General features: G+C 42.4%; 2 protein-coding genes across 6 annotated transcripts in view; one reads left to right on the forward strand and one right to left on the reverse strand.

The window, feature by feature from the left end:
* Positions 1–16,306, forward strand: part of CSRNP3 (cysteine and serine rich nuclear protein 3) — a 169,849-nt gene that overhangs the window by 133,313 nt on the left and 20,230 nt on the right. For all 5 annotated transcript variants that reach the window (XM_048869293.2, XM_048869296.2, XM_048869294.2 and 2 more), the window contains one exon: positions 6,216–6,475. In XM_048869293.2, the coding sequence (XP_048725250.1) occupies positions 6,216–6,475 (260 nt within the window). The remainder of the gene's footprint in view (positions 1–6,215; positions 6,476–16,306) is intronic.
* On the reverse strand, positions 11,584–13,231 carry LOC125644795 (myb/SANT-like DNA-binding domain-containing protein 7). The gene is made up of 2 exons (XM_048869298.2): positions 12,632–13,231; positions 11,584–12,043 (listed from the first exon to the last, which is right to left on the reverse strand). The coding sequence occupies exons 1-2, from the start codon at positions 13,212–13,214 to the stop codon at positions 11,958–11,960; spliced, it is 669 nt and encodes a 222-aa protein (XP_048725255.1). The 5' UTR covers positions 13,215–13,231; the 3' UTR covers positions 11,584–11,957.

Below are 16,306 nucleotides of genomic sequence, written 5' to 3' on the forward strand. Positions count from 1 at the left end.
GTGCTCCTTGTAAAACAAAACAAATCAAAATCCTAAAAAAAAAAACCCTGCCACTTTTGTCTCCAGGCAAATGGGTAGAACACACACCCCCTATTTACTTTTAGGAAGAAAAGAAAAAAAAACCTCTGGGTTGGAAGACTGTGAATTTCCCTGCAGGAGTTAAGTACCCTGCCTCCAGGCAAAGAAAACCTGCAATTCACAAAGATAATCCCCTTTTGTCTCTGCTTGGCCACAAAGCAGAGAGAAACCAAGCTGCTTTCAGTTTCAAAGCTGCTTTCTGGACTTCCTAAAAATTCCTTTTTAAAATCTGTATTTCTAGTTCAAAAAATCTCAACTGGATCTCAAAATGATTTCAGGTTAATCCCACCACTGTGCCACCATGTCAAGGTTCCTCCCCCACTCTGAACTCTAGGGTACAGATGTGGGGACCTGCATGAAAAACCTCCTAAGCTTATCTTTACCAGCTTAGGTCAAAACTTCCCCAAGGTACAAAATATTCCCCCCGTTGTCCTTGGCCTGGCCGCTACCACCACCAAACTAATACTGGTTACTGGGGAAGAGCTGTTTGGACGCGTCTTTCCCCCCAAAATACTTCCCAAAACCCTGCACCCCACTTCCTGGACAAGGTTTGGTAAAAAGCCTCACCAGTTTGCCTAGGTGACTACAGACCCAGACCCTTGGATCTTAAGAACAATGAACAATCCTCCCAACACTTGCACCCCCCCTTTCCTGGGAAATGTTGGATAAAAAGCCTCACCAATTTGCATAGGTGACCACAGACCCAAACCCTTGGATCTGAGAACAATGAAAAAGCATTCAGTTTTTTACAAGGAGACTTTTAATAAAAAATAGAAGTAAATAGAAATAAAGAAATCCCCCCTGTAAAATCAGGATGGTAGATATCTTACAGGGTAATTAGATTCAAAAACATAGAGAACCCCTCTAGGCAAAACCTTAAGTTACAAAAAAGATACACAGACAGAAATAGTTATTCTATTCAGCACAATTCTTTTCTCAGCCATTTAAAGAAATCATAATCTAACACGTACCTAGCTAGATTACTTACTAAAAGTTCTAAGACTCCATTCCTGTTCTGTCCCTGGCAAGAGCAGCATACAGACAGACACAGACCCTTTGTTTCTCTCCCTCCTCCCAGCTTTTGAAAGTATCTTGTCTCCTCATTGGTCATTTTGGTCAGGTGCCAGCGAGGTTACCTTTAGCTTCTTAACCCTTTACAGGTGAGAGGAGCTTTCCCCTGGCCAGGAGGGATTTCAAAGGGGTTTACCCTTCCCTTTATATTTATGACAGAGCTGTTGTCTTTTTTCATTTTCTTTTAATTATTAAGATGTGTTTAACTGTGGATAAAACTGCACTTGGCATCACTGGAGGTTTTTAAGAACAGGTTGGACAAACAGCTGTCAGGAATGGTTTAGGTTTACTCGATCCTGCCTCAGCACAGGGGGTATAAGGAGGTGAAAATAGACAAATTGTGCTTTTTCATAAAGAGGACAACAGATGTATGAAACAAGAATAGTGTTACTCCTGTGAGCCCCTCATTCAGTATTCTTGCCACTAAGCAATAATGTCAGGAAATCCCAGTGCCCATGGGTAAAAGCATTTCCTTAACTTTAATCCCCTGATACACTGTAGTTCCAATGCTTAAAGACTGTGTTGATTTGGGGGATCTGTCTATGTACAACTTACGAATTCTATTCGATGTTGGGGCCCCTGCAAGTTTGTGTCAAACTGCAAACTATTCGGAATGTGCAGTATTGCTGACCTCAAAACATAAAAAATCTAAAGTAATAAAAAGTCAGATTGGTCCAAAAATCACGTTGTTATTTTGTGTGTGTGTGTGTAAAAAATGTATACGTTTTTGGTCTCTTTATTTTTGAACTACACCTGCCCTTCCCCAGTGTGTATGTGACAATTAGTGTTGCCCACTCTCCCGGATTTATTGGGTGAAGTGATTTAGGTCCTTGCTGAAGGAGCTCTCACTCCCACATCTCCCCAGTCCCTGCCCAGCAATTAATTCTGCCCTCCATTCATTCCCCTCCCCCATCAGTTCAGCCCACCCATCAGGTAAGCCACCCAATCACATCTCTCCTCCTGGAGTTCTTCACCCATATCTCCTAGGCCTGGAGAGAGGGCTACAGCAAGCCCACCCCGTTCTGCCCTTTCCCAGGCGAGGTACTACAGGGCAGGGGAGGAGCAGAGGTGCCACCTAATCCTGTTGCTCAGGGGGATAGGTGGCAGAGCCCCTTGAGCTGATGGACCCATTAGCTTTCTCCTCCCCCATCCCTTCCTACAAGAATGACTTCAGATAACTAGAAGGGGGTGGGGAGGAAAGCTCTGCCTACAGCAGCTCTGATTGGTTATTCAGCGCCAAGATGTGGGCAGGTGGGACAGTTAGAGGACTCAAATTTGCTAGAGGGCTGAAGCTTCTTTTGTCATCACAAGACTGGTTCCAACCCCAGCCAAAATCATGTCACTTGTGAAAAAATCATGAGGGTTGGCAACACTGTGTGTGGGGCTGGTTGCTTTTTCTGTTGTGTTTTTACCTCCATGCTGGACTGAAATTCTAAAAGGTGATGACACAGGGAGAAGAGCCTACAAGTCTGGTCTTTGGAAGAGACTGTCATTAAGGACTATTTCTTAGTGATCAGACCTGACCCACAGAGAACAATAGGATCTCTGAAGGCTGGGGGAAGCTAGTTTGCCCTAACTTTTCTGCAGGAGGTTGAGGACTGGAGAATGGAATTTCCGCAGCAGCAGGAAACCAGATGGTGGTGTCGGTGGGATACATAAAATTGTGTGGGACACAGAGCAGAGACTGATTCACTCACTTCATAATTTGGAAGAGAAGGCAAGTGCAGGAGGAGAGATCCTGGACTCCTTAGAGGATTCTGCCCAGGCCCAAAAAACTCTCCAGAGTGGTGAGGAAACTGAGCCAGGGAAATGTATTTATTATTTTGTCTCTTGTGCTATCTAAGTAAAAAGTAATTGTGTTTAGGAGCCCTTATAAAGCCAATTTGCTTTTTGCTATCACATGTCCCTGAAACATAGTGTAAATCAGAGTACCCATGTGGATGGAGTTCTGGGAGAGGGTGTGTGTGAGCGATTAGGAATCTGAGGAGTTAGCACTGATCCTCGGGGCCTAAGGCTGCTGGACCATGTGGTCCCATTTCTGTGAAAGTATAACAGACAGAGCACCTGTGCTCAGGAGATGTGCCAAAGACATCAAGGGGAGAAACAGTGCTGCAGCCTAATGAGACCACACAGATCCTGCAGATTGGACCCAGCACAGCAGCCTGGTGTGTGTCCAGCAGAGCGTGCTCTATTAGGGATGTGTGTGTGACAACCATGTAATCAAATATATTTAGTGTATGCACTTTATGGACATGTACATTTTCTTTTTTCATTTTGGACCCCTAAAAAATGTCAAATGGAGGTGCAGACCCCTTTGGAAAACATAGACATAGTCTGTGGACCCCCAGGGATCCGCAGACCACATGTTGAAAACCACTGTTCTAAAGTCATTCGTTAAGTAAAATGTTTTTTTACTTTCCACCTAATATCTTTAATTTTCTTTCTTTCTATTTTATTTTAATCTTTAACCTAGCCTGTTGTTGTTTCATTCCTGTGGTAGCTGTAAACACTGCATTTGTTTACTTGGTTGGGAGGCAGGAGTGCAACCACTGCTAAGGATGAAAGATAATATCAGTGCTTCTCCACTGATTCCCTGCCACCAATCCCAGAACAGCCCACATGACTCCTCCTTTCATTGTCTGAGAGCAGGATTTCCCGGATGCTCCAGCTTGATAACTAGCGCTGGTTGGAAAACGAAATGTCCTTTCTGCAGGAAATTGTGACATTTCAAAATTTCTTTTCATTTTGAATCTGAATGAAAAATTTAAATTTCAAAATTTACTGTTTTATCTCTCATTAAACTGTTTTATCTCATTAAACAGTTTTATCTCAGTAAGGCAAAGAGTTTTGTTTTGATAATGTTTAAACATGATTTTAGATAAAATTCTACATACAGTATAATGTTTAATGTAATATAATATAAAGTAAATGCAATGGATCAGTTTGATAAAAGTTAAAATGTTTCAACATTATCAAAATTATACTAGAAAGCTAAAATGATTTGTTTCAACTTTCTCCAGTCAAAAATTTTGTTAAAATCAACACATTCCTTCAAATATTTTGATTTCAGCAAATATTGCATTTCCTGAGGAGGAGTGGAACTATCCCATTGAAAATTTTTTGACCAGCTATACTAATAACAGAGATCTTCGTATTTGCATCCTGCCTATCTTTGGCATAGCACTATAAAGTTGTTTCAGAGTTGCAATTAAAAAAAAAGTAATAAAATATCCTCTGTAAAATAATATAGGGCCTCTGGCATTGTACTCAGTGGTTATATATTATGCCAATTAAATGTAGCACATCTGAAGAACATTTCTTGAGAAGTATATTTTACTGGACCTCACAATATTTTGGGTCTCTGTGTGAAATATGAGAGGTTTACTTTTGTTAACAAGGCTATTAATCTTTTTAATAAAAGTCAGTTTTTCTTAGCACTACTTCTTTAAGCAGGGTGAAAAATGTTTTATTTTGTTGTCTGTTAATTTCCTCATGTAGAATTGTTCTGTTTTTATTTCTGATCAAAAATGTTTTGTTCCATAACAAAAGAGTTGTGGTGAGGAGGGGGGGTTGGGGGCTGGGAGCAGCGCCAGGCCAGCAGCTGGCGCCAGGGGCGGGGCCAGAGTGGAGCTGGGGGCAGAGCGGGGCTGGGTGGCACTCCCTTCCTGGGCTCCACTGCACCCCCCTGCATGTTCCTCCACTCCCCACTAGGAGGGTGCGCACTACAGTTTGGGGACCACTACTCTATTTTTTCTGACAGATAGGTTTCTCATATCATACCTCATGCAATTGTTGTATCTAAATTGCATGGCTGTAACACATCATCTAGTTTTTTGATTTCCTGTAGCCATTTTATAATTCAAATCAAATAAACTGTCATATCTTAAAAAAGTCAAGGAACTAGTTTGTTGTTCTTATTTTGCTCTAACGGCCAACCACAGCCACTTGTGAGTGTCAACTACTGAATATCATTACAGGAATCTCTAAATATCTGTACAACAAAAAACAAATATTTAAAGATAGAAACAAGACTTGTGGCACCATTTTTAAAGTAGTGCACATCGTGTAGAGCTACATTTGTATGCAAGTGAATTAAAGGAGGAAAAGGAGAAGAGTGTGAGGGAAGGGTGAAAAAAGAAGAGGGGAGATAGGCTTAGCACTGACTTCACATGTAACAACAAGCTGTTCACTGGGCAGCATCAGTGGGATCGGTGGAGAAAAAGGAGAGGAGTGTAGCTGTAAATCAGTATTATTTATATAGTATCATCCTGTGACAGGTTTCCCATTATTATTACGGATTTTTAGGTCCCTGGGTGACAGTAAAATGTTGCTTCATAGTGTTTTCCAAAGCTCTGTTCTCTTTTTCTGGAATACTGAAAGTGCTTGGCATTTTCCCTTACTCCTAAAAAGAGGGACAATAATTCCAACTATAAAATACTAGAAATCTTCAGCTAGACTCTTATAGACACAGTGGCAGTAGATCTATATTACACTGTGTGAGAAATTGGGTCACATTTCCCCTGCCTTGTGTCATGCAATGCTACTGACATCAATGGGATTTTATCATGTGTAAGTCAGTGGGCCAGTGTCTTTCAGGTGCTAAGTTACACTGAGATGGTTTCTTCCGATCTTCATTTGTTTTCCTGGTGAAAGATAAAACATTGTGAAAAGAGTATGGACTAACCAGAGTGTTCTGGCCAACACTATCTCCGCTCTTAAAATAGATGACAGTGTTCACAAGTGTATGGTTTTGTAACAGTGAAAGCAAACACAGAAGCTGTCCGACTCCTTACTTTGTTTAAACACTTTGGCTTAACTTGAGTAAGAAATATGTCATATATTTATTAGCCAAATTCTATTGTCTCATATAAAATGTTTATTGCAAATGTTTTATCTTTACTGTTATTTTTTAATAATACCCCTCTCACAAGAGACCTAATCCTGCAAAACTTTGCTTGTGTGAGTATCCCATTTGATTTAAAGTTAGTGGGACTACACGGAGAAGTAAAGATTTGCTATGTGACCAACAGGTTTTTCATTAATGTTACAACTGGCTTCCATTTTAGCTTCATCGATCTTGAAGAGGGAGAAGCGGAAAAGGACAAAGAATGTTCATTTTAACTGTGTTACTGTCTACTACTTCACAAGAAGGCAAGGCTTCACCAGTGTCCCGAGCCAAGGAGGAAGCACATTGGGCATGTCCACACGTCACAACAGTGTGCGCCAGTACTCCCTTGGAGAATTTGCAATGGAACAGGAGAGGCTCCATCGAGAGATGTTAAGAGACCATCTAAGGGAAGAGAAGCTTAACTCTTTAAAACTGAAGGTAAGAATGGCAAGGAGACCTTGCTTGCTCCCATCTCTCACATTTTAAATGGATACTGTCAAGACACCATAGGCCCAACATTTAACCTGATCACTTTATCTGACTTTAACAAATTTAAATTCAATAGAAATGTTCCTCTGATTTAAAAAAATCCAATTAAAACAGGTTTTTGTTTGGATTAGATATGTTAATCTACAGGCAATGCAATCAAAAAATGGCAGCATGGTGCTAGTGATGAGATATGGAAAGTGAAACTGACCGGTTTCTTTTCTTGGCCAACTTGAGCTAAATGCAAAAAGCAAACATTAATGGTGAAAAGTACATTCCATTTTTGAAAAAATCAGTTTAAATTTCCACCATGTTATAAGCAACACAGGTATGGATGTTTATTTTTTTAAAATATATTTTTAACCAGAAAGTATGCCTTTAAAGAAGAAAAACTTGCAAAATTTCAGCTCTTTGTTTGAGATAACTGCTTGATGCAAGTGCTTAGCTTATCAATACCAAAGATTTCTGATCATACTAATCCGGTCTCTACAAATTGGAGATATCGTCCTGGGTTGGCTTTTAAATACAGCGTAGTAGATGTTCAACAGGTGTATGGTTTTTACATTCAATGTATCATTGAAAAATTATGTTTAGAAACACTTGTCCTATTCCCGAATTGTATTAAAATTCGTGGGAAAACGCCCATTGAGTTAAATAAGAGCAAGATTGGGCAAACTAAGAATATGTGTTAATTGTTTCTGTTATTCATTTATTTATTTTGGCATGGTTGCAAATTAATCTATGTAATTAGCTTTGAATTATTTTTAGAATTGTAGCCTAACTGCAGTCCTTTTCCCGCTATGAAATTATGCTGAGATTACGTCTCTCTGTTTCAGATACCACTAGAAGGCAGATTCCCAAAGCCACCTGGCATTATTCCCGGTTTAGAACATTACTCCTATTGCCTCCCAGGCATTTTTTCACAAGTTTCTGCCTCACCTCCTTCAGAAGTCTGTGTGGCTCTTGCTACGCAGACACTGTTGTAATTACTCCGCTGTCTACTAAAGTTTCTAGTTTGAACAGTGAACAGGTTGTTTTTTTTTAATAGCTTCTAACCCTCAACTATCATGGTGATTAGGACACATAGGTGAATGAAAGACAGACATTGGAATGGATTTTAGGCGGCAGGCCACAGCTTTATTGACATGGGTAGGGACTATATATTCCCTCCCTTCTCATACACCAGGCATTTACCTGGATCTGATGTGGGATTATGGGGCTCCCACCAGATAACCAATCATTTGGGATAGACCCCCTGCCCTGTCTCTCAGGACTCAGCTCACTTCTGAGTCCTCTAACCCTCCCGCTGCCCAGATAGTAGAGGTTACCAACAAGGGCTTCAGGCTTCCCCTTCTCCTTATACAGGCACAAGATCCACCAATGAAAATCCCAGATCTCATTTACCTCTAGTGCTCTCATCCCTTTTCCTCCCTCCTGGGAGTGGCAGATACTTGGTTTTTGGTCCATTGAGCAACATGCCCCCAGCTGGATGAAGCAAGAGGGGAGGCACAGTTTTTTTGGGGAGTACAGATTCTCTGACCAGCCGTATCCTCTCCTACTGAGACTAAGTGGGGATGGTGGGGAGGGTTGTTTAAAGTAGATAGTGACCTGTAGTCTGGATTTTAAATTCCGGTAAATTCCCTTTCCAGATACTGGTGTAGCAACAGAAGTTTGATTTCCATTCCATGTACCCCCTCCTCCCAGTCTCTAACTGCTAGATTAATTCCTGCAGCCAAATGGAAGGGCCTCACCTACAGATGGAAAGTTCTTCTCTCACTATTTCTTAGCAGCTGGTGGTGACTGTGAATCTGTTTTGGGGTAGTAGGTTTACTCTGTATTGGCATCCCCACACATTCAAAACTCATGAGTCAAGCCCCCAAAATCATGAGACTGATTTAAAAATCATGAGATTTTTTTAAAACTGGTACTTTTTATTTGCCTTCTGATTGTTGAGCCTTTGGGGTATGTTTGGGTTTGTTTTCAAGCTTTTCTCTGCAACCATAAGAACTAGAAAGGTGAGATTCTTCCATAAACAGTTTGATTCAGGACCATGGCTTTAAGAAAATAACAAATGTTGTGATATTTACAGTAAAACCATGAGAGTTGGTAACACTTTCTATCACAGTGTGTATTCCAGATAGTAGTTCTGATTCTCTTCTCATTTAAACCAGTATAGATCACTGAAGTCAATGGAGTTACTGATGTTAAACTGTTATCAATGAGAGGAGCTTTGAGCTTAGTATATTGGACTCATAATGGGAGCTCCACTCCCATTGATGCTAATGAGCACCATGTTGAACACTTTACTCCAATATTACTCATTCATGCCAGCTTCCTTTTTTCAAAAAGTGGTTGTGAGGAGGAAGAGGAGGAGAAAGAATGTTGTCATTGAGTCCCATTCAGTCACAGTCAATGTTAGAACTTTGAGGGAACTTTTATTGTCTAGCCTTTTAGGCAATCATTGTGAAGCATCGAAGATGTTTTGTTTACTTATGACAGCTGGGCCTTGTTGATTTCTGTTTATGGAGATGGAAGAGTTGTTTTGCCGTTTGAGCTGTGTCTCAGTGAAAACAAGGAAGAAAAACATTACGGTTCTTAGGTGATAATGTCAGTGATTATGATCTTGATTTGAGGTGTTCTGCCCAGGAGTTTCACGTAAATTGCTATTCAACTGCACAGAAAGCCATTGCATAAAATGAAGTAGGGAAAGCTTTTGTTTGAAAAGTTTTTTAAAAATTACTGTAAAAGCTGTGTGTTAAAAAAGAAAGTGTTATACCAATAACATAAAAACTAGCAGGATCTTATTAAAGGGGATAAGACAAAATGTCACATTTATTGTGAATACAAAAAGAACCATAGTAGGCAGTCAGTTATAACTATAACATTTCATTCAGTTTCACATTCATTCACACGTTTGTTCATACACACACACAGGTTCTGCAGATGCTGTAGAGTTACCAGTCCTGAATGACAGGTTTCAGAGTAGCAGCCGTGTTAGTCTGTATTCGCAAAAAGAAAAGGAGTACTAGTGGCACCTTAGAGACTAAGGGTATGTCTACACTACGAAATTAGGTCGAAATTATAGAAGTCGGTTTTTTAGAAATCAGTTTTATATATTCGAGTGTGTGTGTCCCCACAGAAAATGCTCTAAGTGCATTAAGTGCATTAACTCGGCGGAGCGCTTCCACAGTACCGAGGCAAGCGTCGACTTCTGGAGCGTTGCACTGTGGGTAGCTATCCCACAGTTCCCGCAGTCTCCGCTGCCCATTGGAATTCTGGGTTGAGATCCCAATGCCTGATGGGGCTAAAACATTGTCGCGGGTGGTTCTGGGTACATATCGTCAGCCCCCCATTCCCTCCCTCCCTCCCCCGTGAAAGCAAGGGCAGACAATCATTTTGTGCCTTTTTTCCTGAGTTACCTGTGCAGACGCCATACCACGGCAAGCATGGAGCCCGCTCAGCTCACTTTGGCAATTAGGAGCACATTAACCACCACACGCATTATCCAGCAGTATATGCAGCACCAGAACATGGCAACGCGATACCGGGCGAGGAGGCGACGTCAGCGTGGTCACGTGAGTGATCAGGACATGGACACAGATTTCTCTGAAAGCATGGGCCCTGACAATGCATGCATCATGGTGCTAATGGGGCAGGTTCATGCTGTGGAACGCCGATTCTGGGCTCGGGAAACAAGCACAGACTGGTGGGACCGCATAGTGTTGCAGGTCTGGGACGATTCCCAGTGGCTGCGAAACTTTCACATGCGTAGGGGCACTTTCATGGAACTTTGTGACTTGCTTTCCCCTGCCCTGAAGCGCATGAATACCAAGATGAGAGCAGCCCTCACAGTTGAGAAGCGAGTGGCGATAGCCCTGTGGAAGCTTGCAACGCCAGACAGCTACCGGTCAGTTGGGAATCAATTTGGAGTGGGCAAATCTACTGTGGGGGCTGCTGTGATGCAAGTAGCCCACGCAATCAAAGATCTGCTGATATCAAGGGTAGTGACCCTGGGAAATGTGCAGGTCATAGTGGATGGCTTTGCTGCAATGGGATTCCCTAACTGTGGTGGGGCTATAGACGGAACCCATATCCCTATCTTGGCACCGGAGCACCAAGCCGCCGAGTACATAAATCGCAAGGGGTACTTTTCGATAGTGCTGCAAGCTCTGGTGGATCACAAGGGACGTTTCACCAACATCAACGTGGGATGGCCGGGAAAGGTGCATGATGCTCGCATCTTCAGGAACTCTGGTCTGTTTCAAAAGCTGCAGGAAGGGACTTTATTCCCAGACCAGAAAATAACTGTTGGGGATGTTGAAATGCCTATAGTTATCCTTGGGGACCCAGCCTACCCCTTAATGCCATGGCTCATGAAGCCGTACACAGGCAGCCTGGACAGTAGTCAGGAGCTGTTCAACTACAGGCTGAGCAAGTGCAGAATGGTGGTAGAATGTGCATTTGGACGTTTAAAGGCGCGCTGGCGCAGTTTACTGACTCGCTTAGACCTCAGCGAAACCAATATTCCCACTGTTATTACTGCTTGCTGTGTGCTCCACAATATCTGTGAGAGTAAGGGGGAGACATTTATGGCGGGGTGGGAGGTTGAGGCAAATCGCCTAACTGCTGGTTACGCGCAGCTAGACACCAGGGCGGTAAGAAGAGCACAGGAGGGCACGGTACGCATCAGAGAAGCTTTGAAAACCAGTTTCATGACTGGCCAGGCTACGGTGTGAAAGTTCTGTTTGTTTCTCCTTGATGAAACCCCCCGCCCCTTGGTTCACTCTACTTCCCTGTAAGCTAACCACCCTCCCCACCTCCCTTTAATCATTGCTTGCAGAGGCAATAAAGTCATTGCTGCTTCACAGTCATGCATTCGTTATTCATTCATCACACAAATAGGGAGATGACTACCAAGGTATCCCAGGAGGGGTGGTGGAGGAGGGAAGGAAAATGCCACACAGCACTTTAAGCACAGCACTTTAAAAGTTTACAACTTTAAAATTTATTGAATGACAGCCTTCTTTTTTTTGGGCAATCCTCTGTGGTGGAGTGGCTGGTTGGCCGGAGGCCCCCCCACCGCGTTCTTGGGCGTCTGGGTGTGGAGACTATGGAACTTGGGGAGGAGGGCGGTTGGTTACAGAGGGGCAGCAGTGGCAGTCTGTGCTCCAGCTGCCTTTGCTGCAGCTCAACCATACACTGGAGCATACTGGTTTGGTCCTGCAGCAGCCTCAGCATTGAATCCTGCCTCCTCTCATCACGCTGCTGCCACATTTGAGCTTCAGCCCTGTCTTCAGCCCGCCACTTACTCTCTTCAGCCCTCCACCTCTCCTCCCGGTCATTTTGTGCTTTCCTGCACTCTGACATTATTTGCCTCCACGCATTCGTCTGTGCTCTGTCAGTGTGGGAGGACAGCATGAGCTCGGAGAACATTTCATCGCGAGTGCGTTTTTTTTTTCTTTCTAAGCTTCACTAGCCTCTGGGAAGGAGAAGATCCTGTGATCATTGAAACACATGCAGCTGGTGGAGAAAAAAAAAGGGACAGCGGTATTTAAAAAGACACATTTTATAAAACAGTCGCTACACTCTTTCAGGGTAAACCTTGCTGTTAACATTACATACATAGCACATGTGCTTTCGTTACAAGGTCGCATTTTGCCTCCTCCCACCGCGTGACTACCCCCTCAACCTTCTCCCCTCCCTGTGGCTAACAGCGGGGAACATTTCTGTTTAGCCACAGGCAAACAGCCCAGCAGGAATGGGCTCCTCTGAGTGTCCCCTGAAGAAAAGCGCTCTATTTCAACCAGGTGACCATGAATTATATCTCACTCTCCTGAGGATAACACAGAGAGATAAAGAACGGATTTTGGTTGAATGCCAGCAAACATACACTGCAATGCTTTGTTCTACAGTGATTCCCGAGTACGTGTTACTGGCCTGGAGTGGTAAAGTGTCCTACCATGAAGGACGAAATAAGGCTGCCCTCCCCAGAAACCTTTTGCAAAGGCTTTAGGACTACATCTAGGAGAACCGCAAATGCCAGGGCAAAGTAATCCTTTCACATGCTTGCTTTTAAACCATGTATAGCATTTTAAAAGGTACACTCACCAGAGGTCCCTTCTCCGCCTGCTGAGTCCAGGAGGCAGCCTTGGGTGGGTTCAGGGGGTACTGGCTCCAGGTCTAGGGTGAGAAACAGTTCCTGGCTGTCGGGAAAACCAGTTTCTCCGCTTGCTTGCTGTGAGCTATCTACACCCTCCTCCTCATCATCATCTTCTTCATCCCCAAAACCTACTTCCGTATTGCCTCCATCTCCATTGAAGGAGTCAAACAACACGGCTGGGGTAGTGGTGGCTGAACCCCCTAAAATGGCATGCAGCTCATCATAGAAGCGGCATGTTTGGGGCTCTGACCCAGAGCGGCTGTTCGCCTCTCTGGTTTTCTGGTAGGCTTGCCTCAGCTCCTTCAGTTTCACGCGGCACTGCTTCGGGTCCCTGTTATGGCCTCTGTCCTTCATGCCCTGGGAGATTTTCACAAAGGTTTTGGCATTTCGAAAACTGGAACGGAGTTCTGATAGCACGGATTCCTCTCCCCAAACAGCGATCAGATCCCGTACCTCCCGTTCGGTCCATGCTGGAGCTCTTTTGTGATTCTGGGACTCCATCATGGTCACCTGTGCTGATGAGCTCTGCATGGTCACCTGCAGCTTGCCACGCTGGCCAAACAGTAAATGAGATTCAAAAGTTCACGGTTCTTTTCCTGTCTACCTGGCCAGTGCATCTGAGTTGAGAGCGCTGTCCAGAGCGGTCAGAATGGAGCACTCTGGGATAGCTCCCGGAGGCCAATACCATCGAATTGTGTCCACAGTACCCCAAATTCGAGCCGGCAACGTCGATTTAAGCGCTAATCCACTTGTCAGGGGTGGAGTAAGGAAATCGATTTTAAGAGCCCTTTAAGTCGAAATAAAGGGCTTCATTGTGTGGACGGGTGCAGGTTTAAATCGATTTAACGCTGCTAAATTCGACCTAAAGTCCTAGTGTAGACCAGGGCTAACAAATTTATTTGAGCATAAGCTTTTGTGGGCTACAGCTCACTTCATCGGATGCATGTAGCTTGGGTTCGTAGCTTGTGGCAGCTAATTGTCCAGGAAAGCCAGGCACAAGGAAGAGCTGGGTCTCTGTTGGCCATGCAGCGATGCCCTTCCATGTTGGCAGCAGAATGTTACCCTTCAAAGTCTTCCATCTCACTCATCCTTTTTGTAGGCTTTAGTTTGAATCCAGAGTCTATAGGTTCTTGCTGTGTCACGCTGCCTCTGGGTTCGGTATGATTGATCACCCTTCAATTGCAGACATGACTTTCAGCCTAGGACCTGGCTTTGATGTTTCTTCAATTGTATTTTTGCTCTTTTCTTTTGAGGGTGGACTCCTCTTACTTTGTCAGGGCTATTGTCTGCATTCAGCCGTTGGGTGTTTACACTTTATTTCATCAGGACAGGCTGGGGCTGGAGGTTGATTCCATCATCCATCCATACCTCATTCACACATCTAAACTAAACTAATAAGATTACAGCAGGGTTTTGCAAAAATGAAGGTTGCAGCAAGCTTTTACAAAACTGAGTGAGCATTTTAAAATGGAGTTTGGGACAAGTTAAAATGGAGTTTGAGTTACAATATGGACAAGTGTAAGGAATGGCAAACAGTGAGCAGAAGTTACAATGTTGAAACAGTGTAAGTTTCAGCGATTTAAGCAGCAATTGGATTGAAAGTGAAACTCAATTAGCCAGTTATTGGGGTAACCGGTTTTATGAATGAATGTTGTTTCATTCATAAAAGTTTGCTTATGAAGTTATATTAATAAAGTGAATAATTAAAAACAATTTCATTGATCAGTTCTACAAAATAAAGTAGTAGTTTTTATTTCAGTTCTCCTGGTTTGTTAATTTCTACATTGCATTAAATATGTGGACTCCTAGGTAGCAAAGGTGACTTATTGTGGGTCTCATTCCAAAATGAAAATGTCTGATAAGGAGTGACTATCTATGTTAGGTACTTTGTTTTCTTTTTGTTTTACTTGCTGGGAATAGTAGTTTCTTATTTAGCTCCCCATATTATTAAAATCAAAGAAGAATTTTTAAAAAGACAAAGATTATTTTAACGATTTAAGCACTGGGGAGGTTTGGCACTCCAGCATTGTTAACAGATCAGCAGTGGTTTGTGAAAATTCTAATTTTTGAGTTGGAGCATAAAAATCATCCTGCCTACAAGAAAGGGACATGGGAGGATTTACTTTAACAAATTGTCATTTGAGGAAACATTAGTAAACTTAATAAATTCACCAGCATGACCTGAGTGAAATAAAAGTTCACAGATCTGGGAACCAACATGTGTCAGCACATCTACCTTGCACCAAGCTAGACTTTGCTTTACACATTGCAGAGGTGTACCTCCTGAAAACAAGAGAATCCAAAGCAAAACCACTAGAAAAGAACCTAGTTGTCTACTCTACCATAATATAGGAATAGAATTATTCTAGCAGCCCTTTTCCCCCTTAAAAAAAAAAAAAGGTAAAACCATTATTCCAGGCCTTCTCCATCTTTTTATGAGTGTCTAACAGACATCAGAGAATGTACTTAAAGAATAGCTGACAAGGAATAGTATATGTTCAAGTGCAATTTTCTAGTCTCTGAATATCTGTAGGGAAGATCTCTATGCTATTTTGTAACTGCTATATAAACTAGGTAAAATGGATAAAAAAAGACAAAATTGTATGAATATGGTGCATTGACCTTTAGCTTGTGGAGATACGTGTTTTAGCACTTTACTAGGAGAGCTATTAGCTGCATAGTAACTACAATAGACAGGTTTGAAAGGGCTCAGTTCATTCAAATCTGTCTTGGAAATTTCAGTAATGGGTGAACTGATTTAATATTTTTAGTATTTGGATTTCAGCATTGCAGCTTTGCATCTCTAGAAATTTTCATTAACCCTTAAACTCAAGGATATATATACTTCTCCAGTAAGCCCAGTTATGGACAACTCCAGTGATTTTAGGAAGGTCTGTTAGATTCCTTTGATTATGAGTGTCCCTATTTTTCAGCCATTCCCCCTCACTTTGAGTGTACTGTGCAAATAGATGCCATTAGTTCTAGCAGCCAGAATCAAAAGAAAAGAAATTCACCTGCATTATTATTTTGCCCTGTTTGCACTCTGGTGAAACCTGATGCAGAAACTAAGTTTTCTTCACCTACTTCCCTTGTGAAGAGAAGTTTTCAGCTAAGGGGACGGAGAGGAGTGTGGCATAAAGTTCAATTTTTCAGGTTTTATAGAGGCGAAGTGAATTTCACACCAAGGCCTTAAGTGTGCATCAGCCCTTGTTTGATCCTTTGCACTGCCATGAATTTCACTCTGATAGCTTTAAAATATAGACTGTTATTTCTCCCTATACCATATTTTACTCAAATTAGCAATATTGTGACATTCACAAGAGGATTTAATGTTCCTCTAAATTCTTTCATGAAAATGTATTTTGTGACAGTTAATAGTCTCCAGCTCCCCTTTGTATTTAGCTGATAAATTGCTTATTTAGGAAGTGGTCTACAGTAACTGGGAGAAAGTGTGTCACTTTTTATTCTGTGGTTATTCTGTGCCAACTAATTCAGAGTTGCTGTCACCACGCAAAAGAAAAGATAACAATAAATTTGACTATGAACCTTGATTATTAGCAGTTGAAAGACTTGACTGTAAGTAAGAAGTCACTACCTTGCCTGAGGTATAGAACTGACTTTCG

The sequence above is a fragment of the Caretta caretta genome, chromosome 11 (assembly GCF_965140235.1).
Source record: "Caretta caretta isolate rCarCar2 chromosome 11, rCarCar1.hap1, whole genome shotgun sequence".
Classification (NCBI taxonomy): domain Eukaryota; kingdom Metazoa; phylum Chordata; order Testudines; family Cheloniidae; genus Caretta; species Caretta caretta.